We start from the raw sequence: 16145 nt of genomic DNA on the forward strand, positions 1-16145 counted from the left end.
CCCCATGAGCCCCTGACCCCTAGCTAGCGTCTAGCCCCATGACCCTCCTAGCTAGCGTCTAGCCCCATGACCCTCCTAGCTAGTGTCTAGCCCCATGACCCTCCTAGCTAGCATCTAGCCCCATGACCCTCCTAGCTAGCGTCTAGCCCCATGACCCTCCTAGCTAGCGTCTAGCCCCATGACCCTGCTAGCTAGCGTCTAGCCCCATGACCCTGCTAGCTAGCGTCTAGCCCCATGACCCTCCTAGCTAGCATCTAGCCCCATGACCCTCCTAGCTAGCCCCATGACCCCTAGCCCTAGCCCCATGATGACCCTCCTAGCTAGCGTCTAGCCCCATGACCCTCCTAGCTAGTGTCTAGCCCCATGACCCTCCTAGCTAGTGTCTAGCCCCATGACCCTCCTAGCTAGCATCTAGCCCCATGACCCTGCTAGCTAGCGTCTAGCCCCATGACCCTGCTAGCTAGCGTCTAGCCCCATGACCCCATGATCTAGCCCCCCCCTAGCTAGCGTCTAGCCCCATGACCCCCTAGCGTCTAGCCCCATGACCCCCTAGCGTCTAGCCCCATGACCCCCTAGCTAGTGTCTAGCCCCATGACCCTCCTAGCTAGCGTCTAGCCCCATGACCCCCCTAGCTAGTGTCTAGCCCCATGACCCCCCTAGCTAGTGTCTAGCCCCATGACCCCCCTAGCTAGCGTCTAGCCCCATGACCCTCCTAGCTAGTGTCTAGCCCCATGATCCTAGCTAGTGTCTAACCCCATGACCCTCCTAGCTAGCGTCTAGCCCCATGATCCTGCTAGCTAGCGTCTAGCCCCATGACCCTCCTAGCTAGCATCTAGCCCCATGACCCTGCTAGCTAGCGTCTAGCCCCATGACCCCCCTAGCTAGAGTCTAGCCCCATGACCCGAGCTTCTCATACTCCACAATTCATGTTATCCTTCTGCAAATACACTTTGGACAGCCCTATTTACAATCGAGTAAAACAGTTTGGGTTCTGATGGGGGTACGACAATTGAACCACTGACATTTAAGTTATTCTTCAAGAATCAATGGCTATATATATATATATATCACAAATGTAAGGTCCAAAAACAGATGTACCAATCACAGATTGACCCTTTAAAAGACTAGTGCCAATGTAATGCATAGTTCTGGTCATCTCCATTTCCAAGCTGAAGGATGCCATAGTGTTGTTGGAAATTTTTATTTTTTAACCAGGCAAGTCATTTAAGAACAAATTCTTATTTTCAATGACGGCCTGGGAACAGTGGGTGACCCTGCCTGAACGACAGATTTGTACCCTGTCAGCTCGGGGGTTTGAACTCGCAACCTTTCCGGTTACTAGTCCAACGCTCTAACCACTAGGCTAACCTGCCACACCAAATGAAATCCATGTTGAGGTGTTGAGGTAGGAGAGCTCGGCTATTTAATGAAATATAACACAGACAGTCAACCCAGTAATATTAAAAGGGACAGATCAGTAAATGAAGTTACAATGTAAAACACCCCAATACATTTTTTTTTTTTTAAGCAAAGCATAGCTTTATTGTGATGGTAACAAAGTCAATGGACCGTGGAGATGCAGAGGCGACACCCCGTCTAAGGGGCGGCGGCATCAGCGATCTTCTTGGCTGCTGCGTTGGCGGTCTTCTGACCCTTCTTGTTGTGCTTCTTGGCAAAACGCAAGTTCTTCATGAACTTAGGGTCAACCTGGGGTAGGGGGCGATAAAGAGAGGGAGGGAGAGGTAGAGAGAGAGTAAGTTGCAGGCAAACTTCACATATAGACAATACTGAAAGTTAATTCAATAAGGTATAAATATACATCTGAAGCGTAAGAAAACAGGACGTAAGGAGTGGTACATGAGGACCATCACATCCTCACATGTGACCAGGAAAGAGACAACGCAGCAGAAAGGTTGAGTGCCAGTTGACATGGAGTTTAATATATTTTTATGAAAAAGCGTGTTTCTTCCCCATATCCTCCTTCACTAAGCATCTCACCCACATTTAATATTTAATATTTTTTGTTGTTGTAATTTTACCTTTAACTAGGCAAGTCAGTTAAGAACAAGTTCTTATTTTCAATGACGGCCTGGGAACAGTGGGTTAACTGCCTGTTCAGGGGCAGAACGACATGTTTGTACCTTGTCAGCTCGGGATTCGAACTTGCAACCTTTCGGTTACTAGTACAACGCACTAGGCTACCCTGTCACCTCTACACTCTAACCACTAGGCTACCTGCCACCTCGTCATCCCTCCATTCAAAAAACTAAAGCTTAACAGACAAACAGGTCACGTTAGCTGAATTTCAGACTAAGTGGACGAGCATGAATTGTTTTAACATACACCCCCCCCCCCCCAATTCTAAGGAGTCAATGTGAATTAGTTTGGAGCTGTATGACCAATCAAATACATCTAGATTGCGTGGGGGGCGGGGACTGAGGCATCGAACCTGGTACCCAATAATCCCACCAACTCAATCTGAATTCCGAGAGGTCTTGGAACACACACACACCACTCGAACCTCCCAGTAGAAGGCTGCAGTTAGCCTATTGTGCTAAAGACGGGATCATTAAACTAGTTAGCATCCTCTATTAGCACAATTGCTACACATTTCAATATTGCCTATAGGGAACAAAATCGCCACGACAACGGCTGTTAAGCTGCGTCACGTCCGTCTAAATCAAAATAAATGTGTGGCTGCGGTTCGTGACCAGTTCTTGCGGGAGTCGTACAGAAACCCGGCGACAACGGTATGAAAAGATGTAGGCGCTGGCGGTAATAGACCAGCCCCGCGGAGACGTCCTTCCTCCCAGTCTGATCATTTCCCCACATCGAGTACATTTAATACAGTATAAACCAGAAAGATACATCCAGGATGCATTTAGACAGGCTAATTCTGATCATTTCCCCACATCTAGTACATTTAATACAGTATAAACCAGAGAGATACATCCAGGATGCATTTAGACAGGCTAATTCTGATCATTTCCCCACATCGAGTACATTTAATACAGTATAAACCAGAGATGTGTCCATACATAAGGATGTATTTAGACAGCTTAATACTGATCTTTTATACATTTACCTTTATTTAACTAGGCAAGTCAGTTAAATCTTTGGCAGATGAGATCAGAGCTTTTGCCAATAACTGAGCAAAATCTCAGAATCAGGCTGTGTAAATGAAGCCATGAGAGTAGAAGCTCCTGCAACTAAGTCTAAAAGTTGTGCAATGCATGGTTTAGCCCCCCAGTCATGGCCCAAGGAGCTCTGGGAAGATGTAGGAATATACAGAACGCCGTCCTCACCAGCCCGAGGGGCCGGGGGGACAAAGCTTGCTCTGCGATGCCGTGGAACGGGACTGTACGTCACAGCACCAAAGTGCTACGCTCCCATACGCCACAAGGACAGAGCCATGCGAGAGCAACCTCACCGGATGTCCACATCGGAATTAGGGCACCTTTTATTTTGTTCCATTTATTATATTCAAAAGGCACCCACATCTGAATGACAATGCACTTGATCTAACTTAGGCAACTTTACCAACTGCATAACAAATCATAACGGCCGATAGGCCAGCAGATCAATAAATACCCCTTTCATGGACTCGTAACGGTCTGGTCTGGGCTTCTTGATCCCATTCCTGTGGGCCTTGCGGGCTGTGGACAGACAAGAGAAAAAGACGTTGTCAACACGTTTATGGAAACAAGGACCTCAAAATTGAAAACCGGATTCAGGCTACTCCTGCAGAGCTCTAATCAATTTATTTTTGAAAACGGACACGAAACAACCGGGTAGGCTATTAATCCTGTATTGACAACTAGCTAGTTAGCTAGGCACTATCACTTATATCTAGATAACTAGCTTAACTTCCTAACCATTCATTTCTACTCACACTGGTTGTGGGTGGTGTGATTCTTTGACTTTGCCATTTCTGTTCTGTGGATCTGTTGACGAAAGAGAACAGAAATTAGTTTAATTTCAGAACTGACCCAAAAAAAACACGCAGGAACTCATGTCTGCTACACTATTTATAAGAGGACGACCGACTAGATAGAAACAAGCCGTAGGGGGTTTTCAACGATGTAAACATTGACATTATCACCGTATGCCAGTATTATCCTAAACATTTAACACATTTTTCAATTTGGTGAGTTTGTTGGTGTGTTTTCCTAGCAAGAATATCTAGCGGGTAGAAAGGGACAACCGACCGAGTTATATAGTTTTAATCATCCAAGCGGGAACACATTTAGCAAATATAAAGATGCCTGTGTGGTTCGTGATTTCCACTATAAACACACATTCATGGCTGATAAGAATCTTAAAAAACACAGGAGGATTGATGTAGATTAACATGTTAGAGTCAGGAGTGAAATTCATTACCTGCCACACGTAAGAGACGGAAACCGGAAGAGAAAGAACTGAACCGAACGAACCCAAATATGAACCATCGAATCAAGGAGCGGCGACCGGAAACGACAAGACGTTGAATGGGGGACACTGCCGCCTAGTGCAGTGGACAAGACATAACACCATCAACATTTCCAGACAGCAGGTGTCACTGTCAGTCCACATGATTTTCTACAACCATGAACAACAAAGGTAAGGATAATACTACCGTGTGTTTAATGTGCATGAACGACAGGGTACATTCATGTTAGGAATTACTTATTCTCGTTTTCTGCCAGACCTGACCTCAAAATGTGACATTCAGAGTTTAAAAAAAATAATTATTGTAAAACACATTTAAACAAGGCAGTCCTGCATAACTAGCTAGCCAGGCATCATCACAAGGTTGCTAATGCTAACTATTGACCTCACAATGTGACACGCAGGGTTTTCAAATATAATTGTTGTAAAGTTGTGTGTATAGTAATGTTGAATAAGGATGATGACCAGATGGGCAGGCATACCGACAGAGACAGTATAAATATGAGAGACAAGACCCCAGTTGGCCCCTGCTCTCTGTGTGTTGTGGTATGGTTACTCAGTGGTTCAGTTGGCCCCTGCTCTCTGTGTGTTGTGGTAGGGTTACTCAGTGGTTCAGTGGTTCAGTTGGCCCCTGCTCTCTGTGTGTTGTGGTATGGTTACTCAGTGGTTCAGTGGTTCAGTTGGCCCCTGCTCTCTGTGTGTTGTGGTATGGTTACTCAGTGGTTCAGTGGTTCAGTTGGCCCCTGCTCTCTGTGTGTTGTGGTATGGTTTTAGTGGTTCAGTGGTTCAGTTGGCCCCTGCTCTCTGTGTGTTGTGGTATAGTTACTCAGTGGTTCAGTGGTTCAGTGGTTCAGTTGGCCCCTGCTCTCTGTGTGTTGTGGTATGGTTACTCAGTGGTTCAGTGGTTCAGTTGGCCCCTGCTCTCTGTGTGTTGTGGTATGGTTTCTCAGTGGTTCAGTGGTTCAGTTGGCCCCTGCTCTCTGTGTGTTGTGGTATGGTTACTCAGTGGTTCAGTGGTTCAGTTGGCCCCTGCTCTCTGTGTGTTGTGGTATGGTTACTCAGTGGTTCAGTGGTTCAGTTGGCCCCTGCTCTCTGTGTGTTGTGGTATGGTTTCTCAGTGGTTCAGTGGTTCAGTTGGCCCCTGCTCTCTGTGTGTTGGGGTATGGTTACTCAGTGGTTCAGTGGTTCAGTTGGCCCCTGCTCTCTGTGTGTTGTGGTATGGTTACTCAGTGGTTCAGTGGTTCAGTTGGCCCCTGCTCTCTGTGTGTTGTGGTATGGTTACTCAGTGGTTCAGTGGTTCAGTTGGCCCCTGCTCTCTGTGTGTTGGGGTATGGTTACTCAGTGGTTCAGTGGTTCAGTTGGCCCCTGCTCTCTGTGTGTTGTGGTATGGTTACTCAGTGGTTCAGTGGTTCAGTTGGCCCCTGCTCTCTGTGTGTTGTGGTATGGTTACTCAGTGGTTCAGTGGTTCAGTTGGCCACTGCTCTCTGTGTGTTGTGGTATGGTTACTCAGTGGTTCAGTTGACCCCTGTTCTCTGTGTGTTGTGGTATGGTTACTCAGTGGTTCAGTGGTTCAGTTGGCCCCTGCTCTCTGTGTGTTGGGGTATGGTTACTCAGTGGTTCAGTTGACCCCTGTTCTCTGTGTGTTGTGGTATGGTTACTCAGTGGTTCAGTGGTTCAGTTGGCCCCTGCTCTCTGTGTGTTGTGGTATGGTTACTCAGTGGTTCAGTGGTTCAGTTGGCCCCTGCTCTCTGTGTGTTGGGGTATGGTTACTCAGTGGTTCAGTTGGAATGTTGGAGGTGGGGGATTTGTAAACTCAGCAAAAAAAGAAACGTCCCTTTTTCAGGACCCTGTCTTTCAAAGATAATTCGTAAAAATCCAAATAACTTCACAGATCTTCATTGTAAAGGGTTTAAACACTGTTTCCCAGGCTTGTTCAATGAACCATAATCAATGAATGAACATGCACCTGTGGGACGGTCATTAAGACACTAACAGCTTACAGATGGTGGGCAATTAAGGTCACAGTTATAAAAACTTAGGACACTAAAGAGGTCTTTCTACTGACTCTGAAAAACACCAGAAGAAACATGCTCAGGGTCCCTGGTCATCTGTGTGAACATTCCTTAGGCATGCTGCAAGGAGGCATGAGGACTGCAGATGTGGCCAGGACAATAAATTGCAATGTCCGTACTGTGAGATGCCTAAGACAGCGCCACAGGGAGACGGGAGGGACAGCTGACCATCCTCGCAATGGCAGACCGCGTGTAACAACACCTGCACAGGATCGGTACAGGATGGCAACAACAGCTGCTCGAGTTACACCAGGAACGCACAATCCCTCCATCAGTGCTCAGACTGTCCGCAATAGGTTGAGAGAGGCTGGACTGAGGGCATGTAGGCCTGTTGTGAGGCAGGTCCTCGCCAGACATCACCGACAACGTCGCCGCCTATGGGCACAAACCCACCGGCGCTGGACCAGACAGGACTAATGCAGCTGGTGGCCACACCAGATAGAGACTGTTACTTCTGATTTTGACCCACCCCCTTTGTTCAGGGACACATTATTCCATTTCTGTTCGTCACGTCTGTGGAACTTGTTCAGTTTATGTCTCAGTTGTTGAATCTTGTTATGTTCATACAAATATTTACACATGTTAAGTTTGCTGATAATAAACGCAGTTGACAGTTTCTTTTTTTGCTGAGTTTAGTTCATTTTTTTACTCAAATATAATGTCCCCCTCCAGAAATGAGCCCAATAACACATTGGTCCATATCATGAAGCAGCTGTTCAGCATTGAGCCTCATCCCCTGCTGTCGCCCGCCTGTTGCAGTACCTGACTATAGATAACTAGCCTGAGGAGTTCCCATCTGCATTTACCCCATTGAGCTAATAGATCAAACTCTTAAACAGAATCTTGTTCCTAGTTAACAACACATTGACTCCCCCCCCCCCCCCAACCCCAACCCCCCGTTATTCTCGTACTCAAGGTAAGGATAATATAGTGTGGAAATAATGCAGGCTGTTACACATGACCCGTGTTACAGTTATGGACAGATGGGACCAAGGCTGCTGAGGCAGGGGAAGGGGAAGGAGTTTCCCTGTTGGAGTGTGCCCGGGAAGGGGAAGGAGTTTCCCTGTTGGAGTGTGCCAGGGAAGGGGAAGGAGTTTCCTTGTTGTAGCGTGCCCGGGAAGGGGAAGGAGTTTCCCTGTTGGAGTGTGCCCGGGAAGGGGAAGGAGTTTCCCTGTTGGAGTGTGCCTGGAAGGGGAAGGAGTTTCCCTGTTGGAGTGTGCCCTGTTGGAGTGTGCCCGGGAAGGGGGGAAGGGGAGGAGTTTCCCTGTTGGAGTGTGCCCGGGAAGGGGAAGGAGTTTCCCTGTTGGAGTGTGCCCTGGAAGGGGAAGGAGTTTCCCTGTTGGAGTGTGCCCTGGAAGGGGAAGGAGTTTCCCTGTTGGAGTGTGCCCGGGAAGGGGAAGGAGTTTCCCTGTTGGAGTGTGCCCTGGAAGGGGAAGGAGTTTCCCTGTTGGAGTGTGCCCGGGAAGGGGAAGGAGTTTCCCTGTTGGAGTGTGCCCGGGAAGGGGAAGGAGTTTCCCTGTTGGAGTGTGCCCGGGAAGGGGAAGGAGTTTCCCTGTTGGAGTGTGCCCGGGAAGGGGAAGGAGTTTCCCTGTTGGAGTGTGCCCGGGAAGGGGAAGGAGTTTCCCTGTTGGAGTGTGCCCGGGAAGGGGAAGGAGTTTCCCTGTTGGAGTGTGCCTGGGGAGATTTGGTTTGGGCGGAGCAGGAGTTGACGTAGCGGACGGTGTCCTGTGCCAAGGTGGGCCACCAGTAGTTACTGGAGACGGATTTCAGTGGTGCGGGTGATTTCAGTGGTGCGGGTGATTTCAGTGGTGCGGGTGATTTCAGTGGTGCGGGTGATTTCAGTGGTGCGGGTGATTTCAGTGGTGCGGGTGATTTCAGTGGTGCGGGTGATTTCAGCAGCAGGGGATGTATGTGCCCAAGTCAACAGCCGATATCTTACCTCCGTGGTAACGTAGGTGCGCTCCGGAGGGCAGGGAGGGTTCCCTTTCCAGAGCCTGGCAGATGTCCTCGTCTATGTCCCAAAGCACAGGGGGGTAACAATTCGGGAGGGTGGTATGATGGGTGCACCCAAAAATCGTGGTGTTCTTTAATGGTGTTTGGGACTGGCCTCGACCTGACTGCTGCTTCCATTTTGTGAGGCAGTATTCTGTGACAGAGACGCATGGAGTCAGGAAGCAGGTGCAGTCGGTGAGGTTTATCGGAACGAACATAGATAGAATACAAAAAGAGGAGCCGAACAATTAAACAGAAACAATACTGCCTGATGGGTGATACAACAGAGTTCTAGATAAAGGGGAAGTAATCAGGGTAGTGACGAAGTCCAGGTGTGTGTAATGATGGTTACCAGGTGTGCGTAATGATGGTTGCCAGGTGTGTGTAATGATGGTTGCCAGGTGTGTGTAATGATGATTTGCCAGGTGTGTGTAATGATGGTTGCCAGGTGTGTGTAATGATGATTTGCCAGGTGTGTGTAATGATAGTTGCCAGGTGTGTGTAATGATGGTTGCCAGGTGTGTGTAATGATGGTTGCCAGGTGTGTGTAATGATGGTTACCAGGTGTGTGTAATGATGGTTGCCAGGTGTGTGTAATGATGGTTGCCAGGTGTGTGTAATGATGGTTGCCAGGTGTGTGTAATGATGGTTGCCAGGTGTGTGTAATGATGGTTGCCAGGTGTGTGTAATGATGGTTGCCAGGTGTGTGTAATGATGGTTACCAGGTGTGCGTAATGATGGGTTGCCAGGTGTGTGTAATGATGGTTGCCAGGTGTGTGTAATGATGATTTGCCAGGTGTGTGTAATGATGGTTGCCAGGTGTGTGTAATGATGGTTGCCAGGTGTGTGTAATGATAGTTGCCAGGTGTGTGTAATGATGGTTACCAGGTGTGTGTAATGATGATTTGCCAGGTGTGTGTAATGATAGTTGCCAGGTGTGCGTAATGATGGTTGCCAGGTGTGTGTAATGATGGTTGCCAGGTGTGTGTAATGATAGTTGCCAGGTGTGCGTAATGATGGGTGGCCAGGTGTGTGTAATGATGGTTGCCAGGTGTGCGTAATGATGGTTGCCAGGTGTGTGTAATGATGGTTGCCAGGTGTGTGTAATGATGGTTACCAGGTGTGTAATGTAATGATGGTTACCAGGTGTGCGTAATGTGTAATGATGGTTGCCAGGTGTGCGTAATGATGGGTGGCCAGGTGTGTAATGATGGTTGCCAGGTGTGCGTAATGATGGTTGCCAGGTGTGTGTAATGATGGTTGCCAGGTGTGCGTAATGATGGTTGCCAGGTGTACTATCAGGCAGTATTGTTTCTGTTTTCTTGTTCAGACGCTTTTTCTCTTTTTGTATTCGCTCTATGTTCGTTTCCGATTAAACTCACAGACTGCACCTGCTTCCTGACTCCCTGCGACTTCGTCACACCCTGATTTTGCCCACTGCAGTAAAATGATTTATTAATCCGCAGCATGGGCCCACCTTCCCCTGCCCAAACGGTTCATAGAATAGATTACTCACGAAGGAAGTTGGGTTGCCCGCTTTCACACCAATTTCAAAATTCTTTGACCCTTGCATTGAATTTCTCCAAACTTTCTAATTTAGTTTACGACGTATCCGATTTAGCAGTGAGCACTGCCAATGAGTAATTTACAGGTTTTAATTGTAAGTCTAGTTCAAAGGTAATCTCCTCACGAACAATCTCTCGTATAGTAGCGGCCGCCACTCTGTGTTGAGAGCCGCCATGTTCACACAGATTAATTGTGGTTGCTGAAGCGAAATATACCTGTTATTTATTTCACACCTTTAGTATGATGTTTAGTATTGACAAGTTTTTAGGAAATAAGTCTGCTAATTCATAGTAATTTGCAAAAGAAACCTACAAGTCTCTCTGTGCCGGGTCTTTCTGCAGGCCAGACACACACTACGGTAGGCTACCAATCAATATCAGCAGAGAAGATTGGTGAGGATGATATGCTGTTGTTGATCATGGTGATGTTGTTGGTAATGATGATCATGGTGATGTTGTTGGTAATGATGATCATGGTGATGTTGTTGGTAATGATGATCATGGTGATGTTGTTGGTAATGATGATCATGGTGATGTTGTTGGTAATGATGATCATGGTGATGTTGTTGGTAATGATGATGTTGTTGATCATGGTGATGTTGTTGGTGATGATGATCATGGTGATGTTGTTGATCATGGTGATGTTGTTGGTAATGATGATCATGGTGATGTTGTTGGTAATGATGATCATGGTGATGTTGTTGGTAATGATGATCATGGTGATGTTGTTGGTAATGATGATCATGGTGATGTTGTTGGTAATGATGATCATGGTGATGTTGTTGATCATGGTGATGTTGATGATCATGGTGATGTTGTTGGTAATGATGATCATGGTGATGTTGATGATGATCATGGTGATGTTGTTGGTAATGATGATCATGGTGATGTTGTTGATCATGGTGATGTTGATCATGGTGATGTTGTTGATCATGGTGATGTTGTTGATCATGGTGATGTTGTTGATCATGTTGATGTTGTTGGTAATGGTGATGTTGTTGGTAATGATGATCATGGTGATGTTGTTGTTGATCATGGTGATGTTGTTGATCATGGTGATGTTGTTGGTAATGATGATCATGGTGATGATCATGGTGATGATGATCAGGGTGATGTTGTTGATCATGGTGTTGTTGTTGATGATCATGGCGATGTTGATGATGATCATGGTGATGTTGTTGATCATGGTGATGTTGATGATGATCATGGTGATGTTGTTGATCATGGTGATGTTGTTGGTAATGATGATCATGGTGATGTTGTTGTTGATCATGGTGATGTTGTTGATCATGGTGATGTTGTTGATGATCATGGTGATGTTGATGATGATCATGGTGATGTTGTTGATCATGGTGATGTTGTTGATGATCATGGCGATGTTGTTGTTGATCATGGTGATGTTGTTGATGATCATGGTGATGTTGTTGATGATCATGGTGATGTTGATGATGATCATGGTGATGTTGTTGATCATGGTGATGTTGTTGATCATGGTGATGTTGTTGATGATCATGGTGATGTTGTTGGTAATGATGATCATGGTGATGTTGTTGATCATGGTGATGTTGATCATGGTGATGTTGTTTATCATGGTGATGTTGTTGGTAATGATGATCATGGTGATGTTGCTGTTGATCATGGTGATGTTGATGGTCATGATGATTATGGTGATGTTGTTGATCATGGTGATGTTGATCATGGTGATGTTGTTGGTAATGATGATCATGGTGATGTTGTTGATCATGGTGATGTTGATGATCATGGTGATGTTGTTGATCATGGTGATGTTGTTGGTAATGATGATCATGGTGATGTTGTTGGCAATGATGATCATGGTGATGTTGATGATCATGGTGATGTTGATGATCATGGTGATGTTGATGATCATGGTGATGTTGATGATCATGGTGATGTTGTTGATCATGGTGATGTTGTTGATCATGGTGATGTTGTTGGTAATGATGATCATGGTGATGTTGTTGGCAATGATGATCATGGTGATGTTGTTGATGATCATGGTGATGTTGTTGATCATGGTGATGTTGATCATGGTGATGTTGTTGGTAACGATGATCATGGTGATGTTGTTGGTAATGATGATCATGGTGATGTTGTTGGTAATGATGATGTTGTTGATCATGGTGATGTTGTTGATCATGGTGATGTTGTTGATCATGGTGATGTTGTTGGTAATGGTGATGTTGTTGGTAATGATGATCATGGTGATGTTGTTGATCATGGTGATGTTGTTGGTAATGATGATCATGGTGATGTTGTTGGCAATGATGATCATGGTGATGTTGTTGATGATCATGGTGATGTTGTTGATCATGGTGATGTTGATCATGGTGATGTTGTTGGTAACGATGATCATGGTGATGTTGTTGGTAATGATGATCATGGTGATGTTGTTGATGATCATGGCGATGTTGATGATGATCATGGTGATGTTGTTGATGATCATGGTGATGCTGTTGGTAATGATGATCATGGTGATGTTGTTGGTAATGATGATCATGATGATGTTGTTGGTAATGATGATCATGGTGATGTTGTTTATGTTGTTGATGATCATGGCAATGTTGTTGATGATCATGGTGATGTTGTTGTTGATCATGGTGATGTTGTTGATCATGGTGATGTTGATCATGGTGATGTTGATCATGGTGATGTTGTTGGTAACGATGATCATGGTGATGTTGTTGGTAATGATGATCATGGTGATGTTGTTGATGATCATGGCGATGTTGATGATGATCATGGTGATGTTGTTGATGATCATGGTGATGCTGTTGGTAATGATGATCATGGTGATGTTGATGATGATCATGGTGATGTTGGTAATGATGATCATGGTGATGTTGTTTATGTTGTTGATGATCATGGCAATGTTGTTGATGATCATGGTGATGTTGTTGTTGATCATGGTGATGTTGTTGATCATGGTGATGCTGTTGGTAATGATGATCATGGTGATGTTGTTGGTAATGATGATGTTGTTGATCATGGTGATGTTGTTGATCATGGTGATGTTGATCATGGTGATGTTGTTGATGATAATGGTGATGTTGATGACTAGGTGTGAAGATGAGAGGCACTAGGTCCTTGTGTTATGGTGGAAGAGTAAGAATATGGAGAGAGAGATCTTGCTGAGGGCTCCATTCTCATAGAAATGTATGCGTGTGTCTCTGTCCTGTAATTACAGTCGTGATGACAGAAGATGGTTTCCTGTTAAAAAGAACAGTGCCTGCTGCCTCGCCACACACACACACACACACACACACACACACACACACACACACACACACACACACACACACACACACACACACACACACACACACACACACACACACCCCTCACCTCCACTATCCAGGGCACTTAGCTAACATTAGCGTAGTAACATCCGCTGGCTGGCTTTGTGTGCGTGTGTGTGTGTGTGCGTGAGATTGTACACTGAGTGTGCAAAACATTAAGAACACCTGCTGATTCCATGACAGACTGACCAGGTGAAAGCTATGATCTCTTATTGATGTTAATTACTGATGTCTACTTTAATCCGTGTAGATGAAGGGGAGGAAACCGGTTAAAGACCTTAAGAGTCTATTGACGCGACATGCTGTCAGTTTAAACTAGAGAGATATTTTTTGCGCGGGTTGGGTCTCAATCCAACACATCCGGCTACGTCGGCCTTCTGCATCTGCATGACGGAAGGTGGCCTAGCTACAGCTGTGTTTGACAGACCATGAGACGTCCCGAAAAAATTTCAGAACGGTTTTGGCAACAAAATAATAAGACCTCTTTGTGTCAAGATGAGACTCTCACGAGCACGATGGTGTTCTCCGTTTGTCAGAGTCTATCTAAAAGATAGCGAAGGAATCAGGCGCAGGACACAGATAAGAGTAACAGTCACTGATTTACTCAATCCAAAACGTAACAAAATCCCGTTCCAAACCAGGATAAAACAGGACTCAAAATACAACACACCGGAATACAACGAAAGGCAATCACGCACAAACAGAAAGGGATGAGGGTTAAATAAGGAATAATCATGAGATGGGAACCAGGTGTGTAAAACAGACAAAACAGAGAGGGAAACCAGGTGTGTAAAACAGACAAAACAGAGAGGGGAACCAGGTGTGTAAACAGACAAAACAGAGAGGGGAACCAGGTGTGTAAACAGACAAAACAGAGAGGGGAACCAGGTGTGTAAAACAGACAAAACAGAGAGGGAAACCAGGTGTGTAAAACAGACAAAACAAAACAAAAGGAAACATGAAACATGGACCGGTGGCGGCTAGAAGGCCGGTGACGTCGACCGCCGAACGCCGCCCGGACAAGCAGAGGGAACAACTTCGGTGGAAGTCGTGACTCCGTTTTGCCGCCAGACCCCCACAAGTCCCATGAGACGCGTCTGAATTCGGTGACGCTGATGTGCCAACTTTTGTCTGTAGCATCCAAACCCGTTTGGCCTCCTCCTCCTCCTGTTTGGCCTCCTCCTCCTCCTCCTGTTTGGCCTCCTTCCCCTCCCTCCTGTTTGGCCTCCCCCTCCTCCCCCCTCCTCCTCCTCCTCCTCCTCCTCCTCCTGTTTGGCCTCCCCCCACCTCCTCCTCCTGTTTGTCCTCCTCCTCCTCCTCCTCCTCCTAGACCAGGGCCCCTCCTCCTCCTCCTCCTCCCTCCTGTTTGGCCTCCCCCCCTCCTCCTCCCCTCCTCCTCCTCCTCCTCCTGTTTGGCCTCCTCCTCATCCTCCTCCTCCTCCAATAGACCAGGGCCCTCCTCCTCCTCCTGTTTGGCCTCCTCCTCATCCTCCTCCTCCTCCAATAGACCAGGGCCCTCCTCCTCCTCCTCCTCCAATAGACCAGGGCCCTCCTCCTCCGAAACAAACTCTCCTGGATATAGGACAGACAAAAACCTTGTTCCTTACGATTGTTATTTTGACTGTCTTTTCTCACATTTATGCATTTCTATGGGCTATCTTTTTTATTTTTTATTTTTTTCACCTTTATTTAACCAGGTAGGCTAGTTGAGAACAAGTTCTCATTTGCAACTGCGACCTGGCCAAGATAAAGCATAGCAGTGTGAACAGACAACACAGAGTTACACATGGAGTAAACAATTAGCAAGTCAATAACACAGTAGAAAAAAATGGGCAGTCTATATACAATGTGTGCAAAAGGCATGAGGAGGTAGGCGAATAATACAATTTTGCAGATTAACACTGGAGTGATAAATGATCAGATGGGCATGTACAGATAGAGATATTGGTGTGCAAAGAGCAGAAAAGTAAATAAATAAAAACAGTATAAAAACAGTATGGGAATGAGGTAGGTGAAAAGGGTGAGCTATTTACCTATAGACTATGTACAGCTGCCTCCTCCGGTTAGCTGCTCGGATAGCTGATGTTTGAAGTTGGTGAGGGAGACAAAAAGTCTCCAACAATTGTTTTTTGTCTTTTCAGTCACATTTTCCAGTCACAGGCTATCTAGTAGTAAAGACCAAATTCAACATTCAACATATATATTATATATATATACAGTGCCTTGCGAAAGTATTCGGCCCCCTTGAACTTTGCGACCTTTTGCCACATTTCAGGCTTCAAACATAAAGATATAAAACTGTATTTTTTTGTGAAGAATCAACAACAAGTGGGACACAATCATGAAGTGGAACGACATTTATTGGATATTTCAAACTTTTTTAACAAATCAAAAACTGAAAAATTGGGCGTGCAAAATTATTCAGCCCCCTTAAGTTAATACTTTGTAGCGCCACCTTTTGCTACGATTACAGCTGTAAGTCGCTTGGGGTATGTCTCTATCAGTTCTGCACATCGAGAGACTGACATTTTCTCACTGTATATTATTTTTTATGATCCCTAAAGGGGTCGTAAAATTCTACATCAAATAGCTAAATGATCCATGATAAGACCATCTTAAAACAATTCCATGGTAAGATCCCTGAGCGGTTTCCGTCCATCTCTGCAATTGAGTTAGTGACTGGGTGTATTGATACACCATCTAAAGTGTAAATTAATAACTTCACCATGCTCAAAGGGATATTCAATGTCTGCTTTATATATATATATATA

General features: G+C 45.7%; 1 protein-coding gene and 1 non-coding gene across 2 annotated transcripts; both read right to left on the bottom strand.

Moving 5' to 3' along the window:
- Positions 1-1512: 1512 nt before the first annotated feature.
- On the bottom strand, positions 1513-4503 carry rpl29 (ribosomal protein L29). The gene is made up of 4 exons (XM_052474242.1): positions 4381-4503; positions 3893-3944; positions 3592-3656; positions 1513-1707 (listed from the first exon to the last, which is right to left on the bottom strand). Exons 2-4 carry the CDS (start codon positions 3927-3929, stop codon positions 1597-1599), a joined length of 213 nt encoding a protein of 70 aa, XP_052330202.1. The 5' UTR covers positions 3930-3944; positions 4381-4503; the 3' UTR covers positions 1513-1596.
- LOC118381024 (small nucleolar RNA SNORA73 family) lies at positions 3221-3446 on the bottom strand. Its single transcript, XR_004824986.1, has one exon. It is a non-coding gene; the product is annotated as a small nucleolar RNA SNORA73 family (small nucleolar RNA).
- Positions 4504-16145: the final 11642 nt, after the last annotated feature.

This window comes from Oncorhynchus keta, chromosome 21, assembly GCF_023373465.1.
Source record: "Oncorhynchus keta strain PuntledgeMale-10-30-2019 chromosome 21, Oket_V2, whole genome shotgun sequence".
NCBI lineage: Eukaryota > Metazoa > Chordata > Actinopteri > Salmoniformes > Salmonidae > Oncorhynchus > Oncorhynchus keta.

Excerpts from the sequence above, each read along its gene's own strand:
- rpl29 (XM_052474242.1), bottom strand. The coding sequence starts at position 3,929 with ATGGCAAAGTCAAAGAATCACACCACCCACAACCAGT. Across the intron at positions 3,657-3,892 it reads TCACACCACCCACAACCAGT|CCCGCAAGGCCCACAGGAAT; the intron begins GTGAGTAGAAAT and ends GTCTGTCCACAG. Across the intron at positions 1,708-3,591 it reads GTTACGAGTCCATGAAAGGG|GTTGACCCTAAGTTCATGAA; the intron begins GTATTTATTGAT and ends CCCCTACCCCAG.